The sequence below is a fragment of the Athene noctua genome, chromosome 1 (assembly GCF_965140245.1).
Source record: "Athene noctua chromosome 1, bAthNoc1.hap1.1, whole genome shotgun sequence".
Classification (NCBI taxonomy): Eukaryota; Metazoa; Chordata; class Aves; order Strigiformes; family Strigidae; genus Athene; species Athene noctua.
The window spans coordinates 129564891-129587239 of record NC_134037.1 but is presented as its reverse complement, the minus strand read 5'-3'; the positions used below and the strand labels follow the sequence as shown (position 1 = coordinate 129587239).

The following is a 22349-nucleotide window of genomic DNA, read 5'->3' as shown; positions in this document are numbered from 1 at the left end:
TCACCTTTTCAAACACAGAGCAACTTTTGGGTGTGTAGCTGGTTGTATGCAGTCCCTCAGTTGGTGTGCAGTGATATTAGCTGACTAGTAAATCCATATCATTCAAGGTATTTGCTGACTGACAGCAGAACTTCAAGTTAAAGGGTAAAGACCTTAACACTACCAAAAAAAAAAAACAGTAGTGATACAAAATCGTAATGTTTTCAGCAGAAACACCACTCAGAATGTGGTCAGAGAAGATACTTATTTCAAATGTGATAAAGGTCGATTTTGCTTCAAAAACAAGACAATCCATTGGTAATATTTTTTTTTACTGGCAAAATGTAAAGTGTTAGTAATGCAGATATGTGGAGCCATGTTACTTCTCAATGGAAAAGCCATTGCTGAAGAAGACAACTTGGAACTCATTCCTAATCACACTATGAACAGTAAGTGCTGCACACACCCACACTATCACAATATATTTTATTATTCCCATTTATCTTACTATTTTTCTTTAATTTCAAATACATTAGTTACTATGGAAACCATAGAACTAGTATAAGCATTGTTGGAGGGGAGTCACGGCTTTAGAAATAAATGGATTTCTTGTGACTCATTTGCTCCCAATTCAGAATCAGATGATGCACAGCATCCAGAAAGGAGCAGCTCTGGAAGTGAAAACGATTATTTGCTCTCTATCCTTACATGTTCCCTTCTCTTCTACTTGCATTGTAATTTTAGTGAGACTTGTAGTAGCAGTGGCCTAATCGTTTCCAGCTCTGTGTCCAGAAGTTTGTTTTTTAGACAGCTGGAATATCAAGCTTGTTTTTTTTTATTTAAATACCTAATGTGTTAAAAGGATTTGATATGTGCTAAAATGATTGATCCATTGCCTACAGTGTGACAAACTGTTTCCAGCTGGGGTCTTCAGAAAGCCCCCAGATAAGATTTTGCCAAGCTGGTTTCGTTTCGCACACATCCTTTTAAAATCCTTTGTCTCACAAAACTGGCAAGAAATTATATACTCTTAATTTATACTTGATTAGCACTTGAAAACAGTTATTCTGTCTCAGTATTTTGCACTGTGGTCATAGTAAAATCTTAAATTTGGATTTTAATCTCTTTGAGACAGCAACATTCCTCTACACTGCATATCTCTAAGCATGCTATAAACACACACCAAACATTGATTTTCTTTCCAGACCTGATGTCTGGTTGCATTTTTCTTGGAACATGGCCAAACATTGCCCTTTTTGAGATGGGGAAAAAGTGAACCATTCCCTTGACAATAAAATCAGAGCTGCTGCCTGAAGAACTGCAAAATCAAGCGCTTACTTGATTTGGAGAGAAAGGAAAAGGTTGCCCTTTTAAAGGGATTGTAGTCTAAGAGGGAAGGAGATGGCTGTGTTCCAGTCCAGAACAGGATAAAATGTTAAAGCAGAGAGTCCCTTTGCCAGTTTTGCAACACAAGGCTGCATAGGTTTAGGAGTAGGATGCAAGATGTGCAAGAGAACTTAAAGCTACATCAGTATAGTTTCCTTCACTGTCTCTTGAGAGGAAAAAAAAGCAGATACTTCAAGTCTTTTTAACTCTCAAATCCCTGTCATTGGAATGATGGTCAACTGCATTTTCCTTGCAATTGTTTTGCCATTTTTTGCTGAGGTACTTCCATGAAGAAATAACTTTTATTATAAAAAATTTTTATAACAAAAAAAAAAATTAAATTAAATTAAACACATTTTTTTTATATATATAACATAACTTTTCTTCAGAAGTTATTTTCACCAACATTTAAGAGTTCTAGAGTTGCAATTGATGTGATAACAGGAGTCTATCCGTTGTCTTAATTGAAATATACGTTGCTAGGGTAAGTAAGATTTTACCAGAATTAAAGTAAAATAGCTTTTGAATGGCCTTGAGTAACTATTAATAGTGTGTAAGAGGGGGCAAGAGTGAAAACAAAGTTAATGTAACTTAGAACAGCATTCATTTCTTCTAAACTGTGTACAGGCATAACCTGATGGAAAGGGAGTTACTTTAAGTTACTTAAATCTATTTAATTGTCTGAAAGTTAAAAGACTATTCAGGCAAGTCAGAAGTTGAGTTGACTGACAACTCTACTCCAGAAAACCTTCTGAGGGTTCTCTCCTGTCCTGATAAATAAGCAAATGGGTTTCTTTGTCCTTGATTATCATCCTGCTCAGTTGGGAATCCATCCAGTGGCTTGAATGTTTTCTAGATTAATCCTATGTATCAAAATCCTTGCTTGTTACAGTGGCTTTGAAAATCTTCTTGAGATATGGAAAACAATGATGTTGTACTGTAATGTCAGACTGTTAATTAAAAGTCATGAGTTGGTTTATGTATTTTTAAAAATCCTCCAAACAGGAAAGGAACAAGCCGGTTTACATGTCTGCTGTGATAAAGGATAAGAAGCAGTGGATTTAAATAATGAGCAAGAGAAATTTAGATATAAAGAATTAATCACAAATGGAAACTGAATACTAGAATGTATTGTCTGGGAGTATATGGGATGTCTGTCACTGGAGGGTTTTAAAAACAAGTTAGATAAATCTGTTGAGGGGATGTGGAGACAAAATTGGTAACCTTCTAACCCATTTTCCTGTGCTTTAAGACTTTTGAGGTGCATTTAATTTAATATGTAGACATCTTAGTGCATTCTACTTTATTTTACTCTATAAATAGTATAATTATTAAGGTTATAGCAGGTTTACCTTCAAAAATACGCACTCAGCTCCCAAGCAGTCATCTGACACTGTCATGAGGTGAAAGTAGATCTGTACTATTCTCAGTATATGTGATCATAGAATCACAGAATCATCTAGGTTGGAAAGGACCCTGGAGATCATCTAGTCCAACCGTTCGCCTAGCACAGTTCCCACCTACAGCATATCCTTAAGCTCTAAATCGACCCTACTCTTGAACACCTCCAGGGATGGGGACTCCACCATCTCCCTGGGCAGCCCATTCCAATGCCTAACAACCCGCTCTGTAAAGAAATGCTTCCTAATATCTAGTCTGAACTTTCCCTGGTGCAACTTGAGGCCATTCCCTCTTGTCCTGTCGCTTTCTACTAGGCTAAAGAGGCTCAAACCCAGCTCTCTGCAGGTTCCTTTCAGGTAGTTGTAGAGGGTGATAAGGTCTCCCCTCAGCCTCCTCTTCTCCAGACTAAACAATCCCAGTTCCCTCAGCCGCTCCTCACAGGACATGTGTTCCAGACCCTGCACCAGCTTTGTAGCCCTTCTCTGGACACGTTCGAGTCATTCAATGTCCTTTTTGTAGTGAGGGGCCCAAAACTGAACACAGTAATCGAGGTGCGGCCTCACCAGTGCCGAGTACAGGGCAAGATCCCTCCCCTGTCCCTGCTGGCCACGCTATTGCTGACACAAGCCAGGATGCCATTGGCCTTCTTGGCCACCTGGGCACACTGCTGGCTCCTGTTCAGCCAGCTGTCAATCGGTACCCCCAGGTCCCTCTCTGACTGGCAGCTCTCCAGCCACTCCTCCCCAAGCCTGTAGCGCTGCTGGGGGTTGTTGTGGCCCAAGGGCAGCCCCCGGCATTTGGCCTGATTGAAGCTCATGCAGTTGGCCTCAGCCCATGGCTCCAGCCTGTCCAGGTCTCTCTGCAGAGCCTCCCTACCCTCGAGCAGATCAACACTCCCACACAACTTGGTGTCATCTGCAAACTGACTGAGGGTGCACTCGATCCCCTCATCTAGATCATCAATAAAGATGTTAAACAGGAGTGGACCCAAAGCCAAGCCCTGGGGGACACCACTTGTGACCAGCCGCCAGCTGGATTTAACTCTGTTTACCACAACTCTTTGGGCCTGGTTGTCCTGCCAGTTTTTAACCCAGTGAAGTGTGCTATTGTCCAAGCCTCGAGCAGCCATTTTTGCCAGGAGAATGCTGTGGGAAACGGTGTCAAAAGCCTTGCTAAAGCGAAGGAAAATTACATCCACAGCCTTTCCCTCATCCAATAAGCATGTCGCCCTGTCATAGAAGGAGATCAGGTTTGTCAAGCAGGACCTGCCTTTCATAAACCCATGCTGACTGGGCCTGAGCATCTGGTTGTCCCTCATGTGTTGCATGATGGTGTTTAGGATGAGCTGCTCCATCAGCTTCCCGGGCACCGAAGTCAAGCTGACAGGCCTGTAATTTCCCGGATCATCCTCCCGACCCTTCTTACAGACGGGCGTCACATTGGCCAATTTCCAATCAGTCGGGACCTCCCCAGTCAGCCGGGACTGCTGGTAAATGATAGAAAGTGGCCTGGCGAGCACCCCAGCCAGCTCCTTCAGCACTCTCGGGTGTATCCCATCTGGTCCCATAGACTTGTGTGTGTCTATGTGATGCAGCAGGTCACTGACTGTCTCCTGGATTGCAGGGGGGTTGTTCTCCCAGTCTCTGTATTCTGGCTGTGGAGGCTGGATTTCATCAATACAACTAACCTTGCTATTAAAGACTGAGGCAAAGAAGGCATTAAGCACCTCAGCCTTCTCCTCATCACTTGTTACCAAATTACCTCCTGCATCTAGCAGGGGATGGAGACTCTCCCTGGACTTTCTTTTGCTACTGACATAGAAACTTTTCTTGTTATCCTTGATTGCAGAGGCCAAATTAATTTCCAGTTGGGCTTTAGCCCTTCTGATTTCCACCCTGCACAGCCTCACAACCTCTCTGTAATCACTGTGAGTGGCTAGCCCCTTCTTCCAAAGGCTGTAAACTCTCATTTTCTCCCTGAGTTGCAGCCAAAGCTCCCTGTTCAGCCAGGGTGGTCTTTTCTGACGTCGGCTTCTCTTAGAGCACCTGGGTACCGCCTGCTCCTGAGCCATTAACACTTCCTTCTTAAGGAGCACCCAGCCTTCCTGGGCCCCTATACCCTTCAGGACAGTCTCCCAGGGGATCCCTTCAAGCAGGTGCCTAAACAAGACAGTCAGCCCTTCTGAAGTCCAGGATGTCAGTCCTGCTTAGCCCTCTCCTGACCTCTCTAAGAATAGAGACCTCTATTATTTCATGATCACTGTGCCCTAGTCGGCCTCCAACCTCCATGTCGTCCACCAGCCCTTCTCTGTTCACAAAGAGGAGATCCAGCAGGGCACCTTCTCTGGTCGGTTTACTCTCCAGCTGTGTCAGGAAGTTATCTCCCACACATTCTAGGAATCTCTGGGACTGGTCTTGTTCTGCCATGTTGTATTTCCAGCAGATGTCTGGGAAGTTAAAGTCACCCACAACAACAAGGGCAAGCTTGTTTATAGGCACACCTAAGTGCCTATAAAATGTCCATCTCTCTGTCCTGGTTGGGTGGCCTATAGTAGACTCCTACTACAACATCTGCCCTGTTGGCCTTCCCCCTGATTCTAATACAAAGACGTTCTACCCTGTCTTCACTACACCTGTGCTCGAAGCAATCATAACAGTCCTTAACATACAGCACCACCCCACCACCTCTCCTTCCCTGTCTGTCCCTCCTAAAGAGCTTGTACCCATCAATTGGCACACTCCAGTCATGGGAGACATTCCACCATGTTTCTGTAATAGCAACAACATTGTAATTTTCCTGTTTCATCGCGGCTACAAGCTCTTCCTGTTTGTTATTCATGCTGTGTGCATTGGTATACATGCACTTCAGATGGGCCGATGTTTTGTCCCTTTCCCCCTTCAAATGTAGTTTAAAGCTCTGTCTATGAGCCCAGATAACTTATGCCCCAAAATCCCCTTCCCTCTCCAGGACAGGTGCATCCCGTCTAATGTCAAAAGGTCAGGTGCCCTGTATACCAACCCATGATTGAAGAATCCAAAGCCCTGATGGTAACACCAGTCATGGAGCCACCCATTCATCTGCTGAATTCTCCTGTAATCTTCCTCATCCATCCCCCCAACCATAGGGATGGAGGAGAACACAATTTGTGCCCCTGACCCCTTAATCAGTTTTCCCAAGGACCAGAAGTCTCTCTTCATTGCTTTAGGCCTTCTCCTGGTGATGTCATCACTACCTACCTGAAAAACCAGGAGAGGGTAGTAATCCTTTGGACTCACTAGGGTAGGGAGTGTTGCTGTGAGGTCCTTGATGCGGGCCCCAGGGAGGCAGCAGACTTCCCTATGAAGCGGATCTGGTTTGCATATGGGGCCTTCGACACCCCTTAGAGTGGAGTCACCCATTACAAAGACTCCTCTGGGGTTCTTTTCAGAGCTGGTTTTAATACCTGGTCTGAAGTGACCTGGCCTTCTTCGTTTGTCTTATTTTCTTCCTCGTTCTCTTCTTTGTTCAAAAGTTCCAGGGCCCCGAATCTATTGTGAAGTGGCACCATTGGAGGGTGAGGGAGGTGGGGAGAGGATTTTCCTGCCTCTCCAAGCAGGGACCTGTTTCCAGCCTCCCTCGTCTCTTAGGGCCCCTCCTTCTGTCTGATAGCAAGAGGGTGAGGGATTACCTGCCTCGTTTGGAGCTTCCATTAGCTCCTGTTGCTTCAGGGGTGCTGGGGTGTTACTCCACCAGTCGATTTCCCGTTCACACTCCCTAATGCTTCTTAATCTCTCAACCTGTTCTTTGAGTTCCGCCACCAGGCTAAGCAGGTCATCCAGCTGATGGCAGCGCACACAGGTGCTGTCCCTGCTGCCCTCCGGCAGGACCGACAGGCTCAGGCACTCCCTGCAGCCCGAGACCTGAATCTCTGCATGTTTGTGTGGCAGCTCCATCTGGGTCGCCACGTTCTTTCTGGCGGTGGTTTTCATGCGAGTGGAGGACCGTAACGGGGCTAGCTTGGATAAGTTCAGGAACCTGGAGAGTGTCTGCACTCTGCCTGTGCGAACTGCTGCGCCACGCTCCCTGGGGGCTGCTCTTTTACGTGGGGGCGTGCGACGTTGTCACTTCGGTCTCCGCCCACTCTGAATCCCTGCTGCCCTCGTTCACAGCAGCTCCACCTTCCTGCTCCGGTCGGGGGCGACCTGAGGCTCTCCCTCTTCCCTGGGCTTCTGCCTTTCCGTCTTGTGGTTTTGTGATGAGAGAGAAGAGAAATGCTTTCTTCCCTGGCAGCAGCAGGGAGTAGTCTGTAATCTTGTGTGTGTGTATAGATATATATATATATGTATCTGCAGCAGTTGAACTGTTCTCTTTCTGTATTGGATGCATTTCAGAACAATGCTGGCCTGTTGGAATTTCCACAGGGCTTTAGCAAATGTCCTACCTGAGTTAAAATATATATTTCCTTCCTTCTCCTCATTTATAGAGTCATCTCTCCCACTATATATAATGAATTCCTCAATCACTGAGCTCGTGTTTCTTCCTCATGTTTTTTTTGCCCTGAAACAGCATTAAGCAGATGATGTCTCAGATGTCATCGCTGCTCGGTAGTGCTCTTTTATGGTGATGATAAAGATGTTGAGCAAAATCACTTTACAGTATCTGCTGCTCAGAGTGATAACATCCTTGCAAATGAAAAATAGTTTATTTTTCAGGTTTTTTTGTCAATCTTCTTTAAACTCTATTTATTAGACCTTTCTTTGCCTTGCTGCCCAAGTCATTTTAATCCTGAATTAAGTCCTGATCATTTTTCTTCATTTTTAATTTTTTAGTGCTTCAGCACTTTGAGTAAGATGAGTATTTGTAGGGTCTTTATCTTGAGAAAGCTATTTTATTCTTTGGATATGATCACTATTTATTGTAAGTAAGTAAACTTGCACTTACTGTCACAGTGGTTTGTTGCAATAGTACATGGGTTCAGTGCTTCTATAGCTTATTCCATGTGCAGATGTGCACACATCTAGACTTCCCCAAAACAGCCTTTAAAGGATAGTATTATTGGAAAAAAAGCTGGTGATCATCCGATCATATGTAAATCGATCATCTGATCCATTTCACACCAAATTCCCATTTAATAGTTCTTTAAAGGTTACGTTGAGAATAATAAATGCAACAAAAATGAGCATTTACTTGACTGTTAATGAGATGTCCTGAATTGTACCATATACTTTTTATGCATTCTTATTTTAACATGTAAAATTAATCTGCTGTTCTCAGGTTTAAAACCACATGTGCACAGTTTCATTTGAGATGCTGAAGAATCAGAAAAGCCTTCTCTGTGTTTTTTAGTTTTCTTAAATGGGGAGTAGCTATACACACAGTAGATTGTTGTGGTGGGTTTTGTGAGTATGCTACTAAAAAGACTGTGCTCCCTTGCTAATGGAGAAATATTGCTTATTAAAGTGTTTTTTTATAATGTAGAAACAGAAAAGCTAACTTGATTTTTCCCTGCTTATAGAATAGGGTACAGACAAGGTCAGATTTCTCATGTAAGCTAGAGTTAAAGTTGTCACAGAGAGAAAGCTGGCTTGAGTGATTTTTTTTTAAGGATCAGCAACAGGGACTGCATATTTTGTTTCTGGCTTTCCTGTAGGCCAGTGGTTCTCAACCTGTGGTCGATGGACCCCTGGGGGGCCCTGATGTCATCACAGGGGATCCACGAAGGCTTAAAGCAGGGGTGGGGAACATCCAGCCCAGAAACACTTGGTCTGGCCCGCAGCAAGCACTGCACCTCCTTTTCCCACAGCCCACTCCCCTCAAGGCTCCTCTCGTACTCAAGCCCCTCTCCCTGCACCCACCCGACCCACCCACCTGCCCTTACAGCTAGTATATTCAGTGCTGGTATGGTTGGTGGGACTCACTTTAACTAGGCATTTTTTTCTCTTAAAGACATTTTCTTAACCCAACGGCCCTCTTTAGGGCCACAATGGATCTGAAGTCTGTTCCTCCAGGTGGTGACCCTGGACCCATAAACAAAAATAAATGGTGACTGAACACAGACAAACAACAGGGGAGGTGAGAAGAATTGTAAAAACTTAAAATCAAATTTTAATGTAAAAAATGGCATCAAATTTGGAATTAGCATGTTAAATACCATAAAATGGGCCATTTGAGCAAGAAGACTGTTGATGCTATCTTAAATTCATATGGAATCCTTACAATCAAGATATAATAAGAGTGTGTGCATTAACAGATTAACTTATTTCCCCTTCTCTCCAAATTTGAAGACCCTTCATGAGAAAATTGAAATAAATATTTGATGCAATGCAGTCTAGTGCTTTAGTGCTGTGAAGGCACATTTCCTGTTTTGCTTATGTATTACACATAAATAGAATTTGTGGTAGTATTTACTGTTATTTAACATAATGTAGTAACAGTGGCACTTAAAATTTACTGCTGTACTAGATGTGCCATTCTTACTTTAACTGGAAGGCTTCATTTTGTGTATCATCCATCCTCAGATGAATTTTTCTTCTATTTTTCTCTAAAAACAACATGGTAACATTAGTAAAAAAAGTAGTTTACATGATATCCTGTGTAATGGTAGTATTTGTCTCAGAGCACAATCAAAATTAGGTGGTGAGAGCTGCCTGAAGCAAATAAAGCCTGAAAGCACATAACATGAGGTTAGTGACCCTTTGAGTCCACAAAAGGGTACTTTCTAAGGGAGAAGATAAGGCTATAAATAATGTCTTTTGCGAAAGGCAGATCTTGGGTTTTTTTGCCCAACACTGAAGTTGCCTGCTGCCTGTTGTGAAAACTCTGCCTTTTGATCACTTAGTGTTACGTGTTGGAGAATGGCTTGCAGAACAAGGTCATGGGTCTGTGCAGGACCTGATTACAGCCATCTGAGGTAAACAAAGGAAAAAACCCAGGGGACAGTTATGATAACAAGGAAAGAGATTCAGGGCACAGTTATGCTAACAAAGGACTGTTATGTTAACAAAGAGAGAAACTGAGGTACACAGCGGCCTTGATTATGATGGTAAACAACCTTGGGAAAGAAAGCAAGCTAGAAGAAGGAAGATGTTGTGACATACCTGAAATGCCACAAGGGGCTGGGATATTATAATGTAGCTTTTTACATGTATCCAATAGATTTGTGAGTAGTATGCATGATTATTGTAGAGTGCTTATATAAGGTATGATTTCTTTCAATAAAGTTGAAGCTTGCTCTGTCATTCACATTGAATCGGCTGCTTGCTTCCTCCGTCCACCGCAAGTGGCGCACCGAACAGGGACACCCAATCCCTGCTTTTCCACCAAACGGAACCCAGGAAGCAGCGGATGGACTCTGAGCAGGAAGGCGACAAGATCGCTGCCAAAGAGCAGCAGATGCGTGCCATCTCCAAAGCGCCAGGATCGTAAGACTGACATCGGAGCAGCTGATCCAAACTGTTTCTTCAGGAGATTTTGCAATCCAAGAAGGGCTACCCCGGAAAGGCCGCAATAGTGATTACCCAGGAAGGGCCACAAGGAATAAGGAATTAGGAATTAGAGGGCTGAATCGGGATTACCCAGGAAAAGCCTACACTGGTCGTTGGCTACTTGATCGGATATTAAAGAAGGTCGTCAAGCTACACGATCCAGGAATTTAAGGCATTTTTGCCTGGGCAGGAATATTACACATAAGGTAGCCCAAAAACTTTTTGCTTTTTAGAAAAGCGGGGAATAAGTCCGATAAAAGACTTAGCCGCGCTGATTGGTCTGGGCAAGTCTAAGGGACACTTTAAAGAGCCACATTTATTGTTTAAAGAATCAGAATGGCATGATAATCTTTTAGACCCTGATGCTGTAAATCCTGAAAAAGAATCTGGACTGTCTGGCCTGTGTCCTCCCTTAACTGAGGATGATCCGTAGGTAAAAGTGAGGCGAAAAAACCTTGGTGCAAGGGAATATGGACGTGGCAAGAAAGATTCTTAACTCCTGTAAGCTATGAGCCGGGTCATCAGCCACGTTGGGAAAAACGGCATTTTTCTGTTATTAAATATTTAGAGACAAGCATTAATAAGAACGGGCTGCAAAATCTCAGACTACAACAGCTGTACTGGAGACGATGGCTCAGGGATATCAATTGGCCCCATAAAAATTGGCTAACACTTTTAAGAAAAAAACGGCATTCCCACCGGCACAGTACTCTATCTGAAAAACCGAGCGTGTGTATCTCTGTGCTCAGCATTTGGAGCTGGCGGCGGCGGCCCGGGGCCTCCCCGAGCCCCCCCGCCGCGGAGCGGCCGCCTGCGGCTGAGCCCGGCACTGCGCGCTCGGCACACCCCCACCCCCCCGCCAAAAGCGGCAGGGTTATGCAGCACAGGCTCTATATGTTCTTAATGGAATCTTCGTATTTGTAATATTTGTCACTTTATGTTGTGAGTGATGAGTGTCAGGAGCGCCTTTCTGTGTGATTGTGTGTGTGTGTGTGTGAGCCGCGGCCCACTGCGGCTCCGAGTTCTCCGGCCAGGGAAGCGGCCGGCCAGGAACTACAGGGTCCTAGTGCCCGCCCGCTGGGGCATCGGTGCTGCGGTTGGTTTGGGCTCAGTGTTCTAACTGTTACATGTGAAATACCTCCTCTAACGGGAGGCAGTAATTCTGTGTTGATTGTTGTCTTGAATTTAGGTGCATACTCTGAGGGGAGAGTGCACCTCTGAACCATCTGCCTAATGAAAATATTGTCAAAAGGTCATCTACAACCTTACAGGGGTTGTTTGTTTTACCAGGGGTCGTAGATGCTGGTTATGAAGATAAAAACCAAAATTATGGTTTGTACCCCTATGTTCAGTAACAAAAAAGTAAAAAATTGTTCAGCTTGTTTATTTTACTGCAGCTCCCCCTAATAGTATACCAAGAAGCCGCAATTACTCAGGATTTAGGTCAGCAGGTACCCCTTAAATATTTTTGGACTAAAACAGTGACACAAGGTTAATTTCTGGTAAAATGTACTCTCGTTAAAACTGAAAAATCTGTTGAGCTGACAGGCATTTTAGATGCTGGTGCAGATGTAACCATAATATCTGTGAGCAGATTGGCTGTTAGCTCCGGTAACTCAGATGCTTTTCAGGGTTGGTGTCATGCTGTAACAATTTAAAGCAAGGATCTCATTCATGTAAGAGGCCCAGAAAATTGGGTAGCAAATATTCATCCATTTATATTGGAAAACCCCTATTGCGTTTTGGGGTCATGACTGTATGACTCAATGAGGAACTCAAATTGGATCAAATTTGTCTTAATCACCACTGTAGCACAACCCACCCTGAAACCCACCCTGACACTAACCTTGTAGACTGAATCACCTGTGTGTATTGTCCTGCAACAACTTAAAACTGTTATTAAGACTTTAAATGATTTACAGATACTCTCAAACAGACAAGCATCGCAAGTATACTGCATTCCCCCACGGGACAAACCATCGTAAAAAGAGCACACCAAACCTTGAAAGCGCTTTTGCAAAAACAAAAAGGGGGGAGAGATCTTGGCTCCAGGTCAACCATATGCTCTGCTGTAAAACGCACGCATTTTTTCCACAAGAATGCCAGGGCAATACAAAAAACAATTTTCTTTATCAACTTGCCCTGAATACCAGAAAGACTCCATCTCTTCAAACCTTTTAAACATTTCCCCTGTCTCACGGTGCCACCAATATTGTGTTGTTTTTTCATCACAGATACCAGATCAACAAGAAATCCAAAGTAAGGCTCAAGTGTTAACAAAAACCTAGAAAGGGGCAACTGGGAAGGACCATTTCCTTTAATAACCTGGGGAAGAAGTTATGCTTGTGTCTTCACAGGTCTCATCTCCAATGGTCACCAACAAGGTGTGTGCAACCACACCTGAGGGTGAGAGGCAGCCAGCACTCAGGATCCAGCTGTGGGTGCTGTGAGTGCCCCTGTGCTGACAGTTTGCGATCTCTTCGACTGATCATTTAAGCAGAATGTCTCGGTAATGTTTGCTACTGCAACAGAACAAACTACACTATAGTTGCCAATTCCTTTAAGAGAAAATGCTAGCAGTAATTGCAACTCCTTTTCCCCCTGGAGTACTGGCCAGGCTCCAGGTGGAACCCAACAGGAGAATGAAATCAGATGTTTCCGCTCAAAGAAAGTTGCCAGTTATTTTGGCCTGTTACTTTGAAGGCTGGACCTGCTTGCAGCGACTTTGGATGCCTCAGCTACGGATGGACGCATCACGTAGGGTTTCCAGTTTGTGAGGAAGGGCACTCTAAATTCTCGCTGTATCCAGGGTTCCCTAGCAATTGCTGATCTGAATGTTAGTACCGTATTTTCCTTACTCTTTATTTTTGTACTATTTAGTCATATCCCTTAAATATGGGTAGCATGGGATGCTTTGTACTTAATAGGGTACCTTTGACAGTTTATTGCGGTGGTTAGGAATAGTATTATTGATTGTAGTAATTATTAAAATAGCATATATTGTATGATGAGAAATATTACTGAATTTATGCTGGTGCAGCCTGCACAAAAAGAAAAAGGGGGAGTTGTTGGAGAATGGCTTGCAGAACAAGGTCATGGGTCTGTGCAGGACCTGATTACAGCCATCTGAGGTAAACAAAGGAAAAAACCCAGGGTACAGTTATGATAAAAGGAAAGAGATTCAGGGCACAGTTATGCTAACAAAGGACTGTTGCGTTAACAAAGAGAGAAACTGAGGTACACAATGGCCTTGAGTGTGATGGTAAACAACCTTGGGAAAGAAGGCAGGCCAGAAGAGGGAAGATGTTGTGACATACCTGAAATGCCACAAGGGGCTGGGATATTATAATGTAGCTTTTTACATGTATCCAATAGATTTGTGAGTAGTATGCATGATTATTGTAGAGTGCTTATATAAGGTGTGATTTCTTTCAATAAAGTTGAAGCTTGCTCTGTCATTCACATTGAATCGGCTGCTTGCTTCCTCCGTCCACCACAGTTACATTCATGCTTTTTTTGTTACGTGTTTTTAATAAAGGTGACTTGACTTGAAGAATTTTGTGCAGGCATGGCCCTATTGTAACTGTCAGTGCAACCTTTCTAGTGTCAGAATAGTTCTCTTTTTCAACCAGATGGTTAGCATATGGTGCTATAGTTTTTAAACAAAAAACCCTGCTGATTTCTGCTTGAGTATTAAATTAGAAAAAGGTATAGACTTGCTAAAGAAGTTCTGGTCAGGCAGTGCACTCAATTTCTACAGAGAAAATGGTGCAAAAGGCAGCAGCATGAAGACACTGATGCTGTCCTTAAAGCAAAAGCTGCTTTCTGCAGATGTAAGTACACCGTCGCTTTGGTTTATATACAGAGCTTCATATGTCATGGGCTGGGTACTGGGATGTTGATATTACCTTTTCTGGTCCTTAAAATACAAAATCATTTTATGTTGCTATTTTAGTCCAGGGTTATCTCTCATTCTTTCTTATGCTGTGTGTAAAACTGTATGTGGACCTTTTTCTTTTGGGTCTTTGTGTGGTTTTTGTTTGGCTGGTTTTACTTTCTAACACTTTCATAGTTAAAATAACTAACTGGTTCTTCCTTAGCATCAGTCAAAGTAAATTGTGTTGAGTGGATAATTGAGTGGATATTCTGAAAAGCACACGGATTGTATTTTCCCAGGAATCGAGTTAATGATGAACTCTACAGAAGGCCTTTGAGAAGCAATACTTTTTGCCTTGTAATCAAAATAGTGTGTGGTATATGAAGCCAGATTCTGGGCTCTCTCCTAAGTCTCTTTTTTTTTGCATGTTACCTCCAGTAGTATTCTTTGCAGACTTTTTTCTTAGTTGAATTGACTTGAGATTGGGTATGCCTCAAAGTTGTGTCGTAGTATTGGTAGCTCATATACGAGTCCTGATGTGCAAGACTTCATGCAAAACCTGTAATTTCTTAAAGCTGGCTTTTTCTGTCAAGTGAAGTTTGCTTGTTCTTCACCTGTTTTCTGCAGACATTCAGCTGGATTCAAGCATGCTTCTTTTTTGATTGTCTGAGACCTGTTTGGATGCAGCATTTACTTCCAACTGTCATATGGCATTTTGGAGAAGCAAGACTGAAGAGAACAATTGGAAAAAAAGCAGTTTTCTGATCAGAGTCTGCACAACTTGCATCTGATGTTGTGCAGGTTGTGTTAGGTGTGCTTGTCACGGTCTGTTTGGATCACTCAAATTTGCTTACTAGGAAGGAAAACACACACATCAAACAAGCACTCAGTCCCCTTTGTACTGACTAGTCTAAAATGTGAATTCACTAGCACATCACTTAATTTATGAGGCTTCTAACTCAAAAGTTCTCAAATCATAACTCGTTACTTGCAACTTGTAATTCGCACATCTGTGAGCAAAACAGTTGCCAAACCAACAGTAAGAGTGCTCATTCTTGCTCCTCTTGTCATGGTGTGGGCACCCCCTGTATCACACTGGGAAGCACAAAAGTCTCAGCAGTCCAGCTGCTGTTGGATCCACTTCAAAATCGTTTGGGGTAAGCTGGCATTTATACCGTCCAGCTTGGAAGTTTGGTCTGTACCGTTGCCAGGAGTTAGGGGGTTCTGAAGAAACTGCCAGACAATCAGTACTCAAGGAGGATGGCTGCAGGGGACAGTAAGCTGTAGGTGGCAGTGACTGCATAAGGACCTTTAGCCCTTCCTGGCCTTGTGTTTGCCTCTGTGTTGCTCTCACCTAATGGAGCTGCTCCCAGCTTACATCAGGCCTTAACATGAGCTGTGGTTAGCCAAAATCTGAGCAGGAGTAGAGTGAACAGTCACTATTCATACCTGGAAAAGATTAGCAGAAGTTTCAGTGTTTATTTTCTTGCAGTTGAATGTCACCTGTACTTATTTAATCATCTGAATTCAGCCTGCAACAAATACCAGTGAGGCAGTAGAGAAGACTGGTTGTATGGGGACTCTCATTCTTTTCTGGGACTGTTCAGGGATAGTGACAGTAGGAACCACTAGGCTTTCTTTACTAAGCCATCAAAAATTGACTTGCCTTAGGAACAGTAGCTTTATGTTGGCATGTGGAAGGCAGGGGTTAAGTCAGAAAAACAGGTTTGTTGGGTCAAAATAATACAAAGGACCTTGTCTTAAGTATTTCTAAATGTATTGTCACAAAGTGCATGTAACTGGAAGGAATATGAACACAGAAAAACTTCTTAACTGTATCACTCTATAGTCATTTGTTCTGCATCCACTGAACAAATTGTCTAGGCACAGCAGGGGATTGTTAATAGAATATAAGGCCATAGTTTCATCTTTCCACAAAGTAGCAAAAAACCCACCAGTACATGTTTGATTTAAGACCACAGAGTTAATCTCTGTAGGCCTGCTACAGTGACAAAAAAAATATTCCTTACTCGATCTAAAACCTTTGTTTCTTTTTATAAGTAGTTGGAAGTTACTGTTTTTGCAAAGGGTGCAACAAAAAAAGTTTGTGAAAAGAACATGCTGCATGAAATTACAGTATCTGAGATCCATTGTTTGACGTCCTTGACTGAAAAATTATATGGTATACAGAATATTCTCTGAGTAATAATCTACATCAAATGAGATGTTGGCTCCAAGTACTTTTGGGGTATTGGAGCTCTAGATTTTGCTTTTAGAACTACAGGGAAGTTTTTTGTTCCCTGGATGATACTGACAGTGTCTTTACACTGACAGTGAAAATTTCAGTCAGTTTTTAAGGTAGCACCTGAAGCTATTTGTCACAGAAAAGAATGAGAGGTCAGAGCTGTGCACTAGAATTTATTTCTGATATTCTTGGAGTTCTCAAAACCCTAACCAATTCAACTGATTTTGTTGATTAACTTATTAAATCTTGTTATCTCTTTACCTGTCAGCCTATATGAATGAAATAATCAGCATTTGGAACATTCATAAGCTTTTAAATGAATTATAATTCAGCATGATTATGGATCATCTTTTGAAAAAGAAACAAAGCCATTTCAGATGTAGTGTGGCTTTGAGCATGCATTATTGTGGGATTAATCCAAAGGATATATACTCAGATGTGAGCTCTAGTATGAAGGCACATTTAGACACATACTATGTTGGTAGGGCACTTGAGCTATGTTGTGGGTTTTTTTTTCCTAGTGAGTTATAAAAGTGAGAATTTCACACATAGACAGGGCAAAACTATCAGCACTAAACATGGTTTAGTCAATAGTTTCTCTGCAGATAGGGCTCATTACTAACTTGGATGAGAAATGCACTTGGGGTTTATTCCAGAGTTATGAGTCAGCCCATATGAAAAATACTTCAAGTATCTGGTCACAAACTTTCAGCTTTTTTTCTGAGTGAGCGGTAGAGGAGTACAAATTATTATTTTCTGTATTGCAGTTACAAAGACTCCACTTAACTGTGCCCTGAGGGGATGGATGCACAGTGAATAGGATGGTTGGTTCTAATCTTCCTGCTTCTCAGAGGTTATAGCTACTGAATCAAATTCTTCTTTGAGAGAAGTACTTTATTTATTCTACTGATGACCAAGATGGAGAGAGTACTGACTGTTGGGTTATGTGATAAAAGGCCTGTCTACACACACAGGAAGGAGTGCAGAAGTAGAGGAACCCAAGTAACACCCTGCCAGCACTCCTCCCGGGACCATCACAGGAGAGCCATAACCACAGACCAGAGGAGCACAAAGGCAGGCAGGGGCACCAAAATTACAGACTGAAGGAAAGAGATGCCTGGTTTGGCTCCTCACGGGGCTGTGCTGGAGTTAGCTTCAATCCATCATCATGAACTGATAAATTCACTAGCTAGCTGTTCCTTGAGAAGGCCACATCTTCATAATCAGAGCTGAAAACAGGCTAATTTGCCACCTTCTGAAGCACTACCCTCGCTACTGCCCACCACTTGCATGCTTTCAGGGGAACCATGTGACACCCTTGTCATTTGTCAGCAGTACTAGTTCTGCCCTCCAGCTGGCTTGTGCAATTTCTGATTTTTAGGTACGGTAGGTTTAACTTACAACTGGGAGATGTTCTGTCACTGTGGTGCACATCTGCTTTGCCTTTGGTGGTTTTCACAAAGAAGGCTGATATGGACATGATCTAGCTAACATGGGCTTGATTTTTGTTCACAAGTTTATTACTCAATTCTTTTGGGTAACTGGCTTCACAAGCCTTCTAGCTATGTCTCCGAGCCTCTCTAGGCTCATTTGCATGGAAGTGCTTTTATTCCAGCACTGTATCCTGCTCTCATTTTATCTCGTCTCACCTTGCACCTTAGAGGAGTACTGGGACCAGAGGTTCTTATGCCAGGAGGGGAGCAGCCTGTGCAGACATTCTCTTCCGCATAACAGCAGCAAAAGAATAGCAGTGTCAAGAGTGGGGCCTAGAAGCGCCAGGTTCCTCAAAATCATGACTAGAATATCATTCTTGGAAGGAGGACTATCCAGGTGCAATCAGTTTGGCCTGTCATTCATTCCGTTTTTGCAAGAACAAAGCGGAGTGTTGGGTTTTTACCTTTTTCTAACGAGTGCAATAACTGCTGAGTACTTGAAATCATAATAACCTTTAGCAGCCTGTCTCTGACTGTAGCCAGTTTCCGCACTTTCAGTTCTGCCTTTGAAACTGTGGTTTCATTTTGTTTTTGAGAGATGCTGGTCTTCCCTCAGGTCTCAAAAGAAAGCTGAATTTGCATTATTACCACTGGATAATGGATACAGAGAGACAGTCGATTTGAGGTACACTGTGATTAAGGTTGAGCATGCATCTGTTTTGAAATTTTTAAAATTGTTTTTAAATCTAGCTTGAGTGGCAATTTAGTAAATAGGGGTACTTGTCTTAGCTTCTGTCACTTTTCAGAGGTCATGCTGTTTTAAAAGTGGCACGTTGTTCATTGTGTATTGATTAATTCCAGTGCAGTTTAATGATAGGCTTTCTAAGCATCGCTGAGCATGCTCTAGAAGAGCACTGCTTTCTTTGATGTGAGGAGGCATGGGGCTGTGGTGGGGAGAATTTAAGGACACTGTTTTCTAGCAGTCATGGCTGCCTGTGTACATTATCAAGCTTGAAAGGCCTTCACAGCATTTCAGGGGAGATGAAATAGCGCTGATTGTGGTGGGTGACCGAACACATTTTCCTTCAGAGCTGCTCAGTAACAGCTGACAAGAACAGTTTTAGGAAGGCTTCTAGGAAGGCTTCTGGTGAAGCTCATTGTATGTGTCTTTATTGCCACCTTCTGGGAAGGGAGAAAAATAATTCTTGAGTAGACTTCTACAAACATCATGTCCTTTATTTTTGACAATACGCATGCTAACTTTTTTCTTGTACAAGTACATTCATATTGGTAACAGAAGACAAAAGTATGTGCAAAGCAAAAATATGCTCTTGATGCTCCCGGGGAGATCACTCTACTTCACTCTCTTTTCTTTCATCGTTATTTTGCATTTTCTGTAAATAACCTATTTCCACAAGCACTTCTGTCTTAGGGGGTTTGTTTTTTTTAGCTTGTTCTTGTAAGCAATAATATTGCAAAAAGAAAAATATCTTGGCATAAGCAATTAGTAAAGCTGATATTTCTTCAAAGTGCTCTTTAGAATATATATACACCTTGAATTTAACAGCATCTTTATTTTAATGGAAAGCAAGGTGGAATTTTTCAGAAGCATTCATTCCTAATCTGTACTTAGTGATGTAAGTGGAATTTTTTGAGGTTTCTTTAATTTCTGTAAGAATGTTGAAGCCATGACCAAACATTTTATAATAATCTACTTCCAGATGTATACTACAGCCAGACTAGATTACTGAAGAATTACATATATGGAAAAGAGGGGAGCACTGCTTGATTCATGTATTAACAATGCATGTTTAATTTAACTATTACTGTAATTTATGGAAATCATGTAGAGACTTCAAGAAATTAGATCCTGTTGCATTTGAGAGGAAGGGCAGAAATGAGCCATGAAGTAAATTTTATCTTTTGACTGGTAATTCTGAGAGACAGATATTGGCACAGTCAAACAATATCTAGTATGGTATTTTATATGTATATATATATGTTTTTATATGCTATATATTATATTTTTATATAGTTTCTATGTTATATACAGTATATAAACTATATATGTCTGTATTTAAATAAACATATATTTTAACGTAGAAACAAAACTAAGGAAAATAGAACAGGAGCTAAATGGATAAAGCATCTCAGATTACATATTAGACGATTTAAGGTGGGAGACTATAAAGCAGTGATTTGCCTATAGTCAAGTAGGGGAGTATGTCGCAGAAGCAAAAGCAAATTTAGATTTCCAGAATGCTAACCATAAGGTTACCAGTTTCCCCAGTTGTTATATTCCCCCCCCCCCCCCCCCTCCAAATTAAACAGCATTCTTGCATCTCTGCTTGGATTTCTTGCAGTTTCTGTAAACCTTTCTAGTCTGAGGAATGAAATAGCATTTTCTTCTTCCCCTCTCTTAAATGAAGTTTTCTTTTTAGCTGCTGTCATCTCAATAACAAGACTACCTTCTGCAGTCTGCAGGTAGATTTCAATGGTAAATTTTAACCCATGTAAAGCCAAAACATGCCTTGAGCAATTCCTGAGAGTGCTTCTAAAATGAGTTAAAATGTGAGGGCGCAGTGTGATAGTAATGTCACTTACAATTTTTTCCCATGTTTTTTCATCACGATTGAAGTCACACATGAAGCTAGTGGCATTAGAGCATTAGCTGTTGTGCAGGTAAACAGTTTTAATGAAACTGTACTGAAGTAAATTCTGTGTCTGAGTATAGATTTTTTTTTGCAGCCTTTACGTATTTGATGCCTTGAAACCAGTGTCCCACTGTAGATGATGCCCACTGACAAAGACAGTATATATTGTGAGGTTTCATCAGACCTCTAATTCCTTTTTTGGTAAACTGGCTCTCTTTAAAAAAACAAAACAATTGGACTGTGCCATAACAAGATCCTTTGTGGTTTTTTTCTTCAGGTGAAAAATGTGTTTTGTATGAAGGCAAAGGAAGGCAGAAAAAGATCAATACGTGCCTTAGTGGCTATTGGAAATGGTAAAGGGGCTGCAGGTATGTGTGTTTTCTGATTGTAAAAGATGCCAAAGTAATCATTGTTTGTAATAGGACTTCAGGAGCTGTGATGACTTAAAGAAAATTTACCCTTTTTCCCACTGGCCAGTATTGAAATGTCTGTAAGAATTTTGAATTTCATTTATAAAAGTAAGCTTTATAATCAAATCAGGTATGTATTAGTTTGGACACTGTTTTATATAAAAAAAGAAGTTGGAAAAAGTAGTAATGTGATTAGTTTGGGAGCATATATTATCCAGTGGGAAAAAATGTTTTGTTTAACTCTAGAGAGATAGAACTAACCACAGGTCGAACCTACCAGAAGGGATCATGTGTGCTTTCCTGTGCACTGTTCATTTTACTGTTGATACTGTTTATGTTTAAAAAAAATCAAAGCCTGAAAGTATTCAGTCACACATATCTGCATTTGTTTCACCTAGCCGCAGAGTATAGTTGTTTACTTTCAAGAGTAAACAACTACAAAACAAAAGAACCAGGCACCTGCAAATTCCAGGGGCCCTGGAAACTCGAGCCCTTTGAGTCTGGTCTCATAGTGATCTGTGGCTTGACCCATTTGTAGGCTTTTTTCATTATGACTCTTTATAACAGTCTCTTCAGCAAGCAGTTTGAAGTCGAACCATGGAAATGCTGTCTACAGCATAAAATAAATAGGATGTGTGGTGGGGTTTTGGTAGCAGGGTAGGGGGCTACAGAGGTGGCCTCTTGAAGCTCCCCCAGCTCCAAGTCTGACCCACCTCTGGCCAGGGCTGGGCCAGTTAGCGACGGTGGCTGTGCCTCTGAGATAACATATTTAAGAACAGGAACCTGGGAGGAGGAGTTGGAGTTTTGAGGAGGAGTTGTAAAGGAGACACCTCTGCAAACACTGAGGTCAGTGGAAGAAAGAAGGAAGAGAGGGAGGTGTGCCAGAGCAGCGACTACCCTATAGCCCATCGTGTGAGGGCAGGCTGTGCCCCTGCACCCATGGAGGTCACTGGTGGAGCAGATGCCCTCCTGCAGCCCATCAAGGACCCCGCACCAGAGGAGGTGGCTGTACCCAAAGGCCGGGATTCTGAGGGAAGTCCACACTGGAGCAATCTGTTCCTGAAGGACTGCAGCCTGTGGGAAGGACCCGTGCTGGAGCAGGGGAAGAGTGTGAGGAGTCCTCCCCTTGAGGAGGGAAGCAGTAGAGACAACAGGTGATGGACTGACTGCAATCTCCATCCCCTGCCCCCCTGTGCTGCTGGCAGGGAGGAGGTAGAGAAATCAGGAACAAAGCTGAGCCCGGGAAGAAGGGAGAGGTGGGGGAAGGTGCTTTTAAGACGTGGTTGTATTTCTCACTGTCCTGCTCTGATTGTTTTAGTGCTGGTGATGCTGGTGTTCAAATTAAATTGATGTTTGTTTCTTCCCCAATGGAATCTTGCCCATGACCATAATGGGTGACTCATCCCTCCCTGCCCTTGTCTTGATCCCCAAGCCTTTTGTTTTATTTTTTCCTCCCCATCCCTGAGGGGGAGGGAGTGAACTGTGTGGTGCTTAGTTGACC

The 22349-nt window shown here is 42.4% G+C and overlaps 1 protein-coding gene across 1 annotated transcript in view; it reads left to right on the top strand.

The window, feature by feature from the left end:
- LOC141971320 (small ribosomal subunit protein uS5m-like) overlaps nt 1–22349 on the top strand; it is a 99436-nt gene that overhangs the window by 57699 nt on the left and 19388 nt on the right. Inside the window, 1 exon segment of the mRNA XM_074928639.1 lies at nt 20716–20806. Within this exon segment, the coding sequence (XP_074784740.1) occupies nt 20716–20806 (91 nt within the window).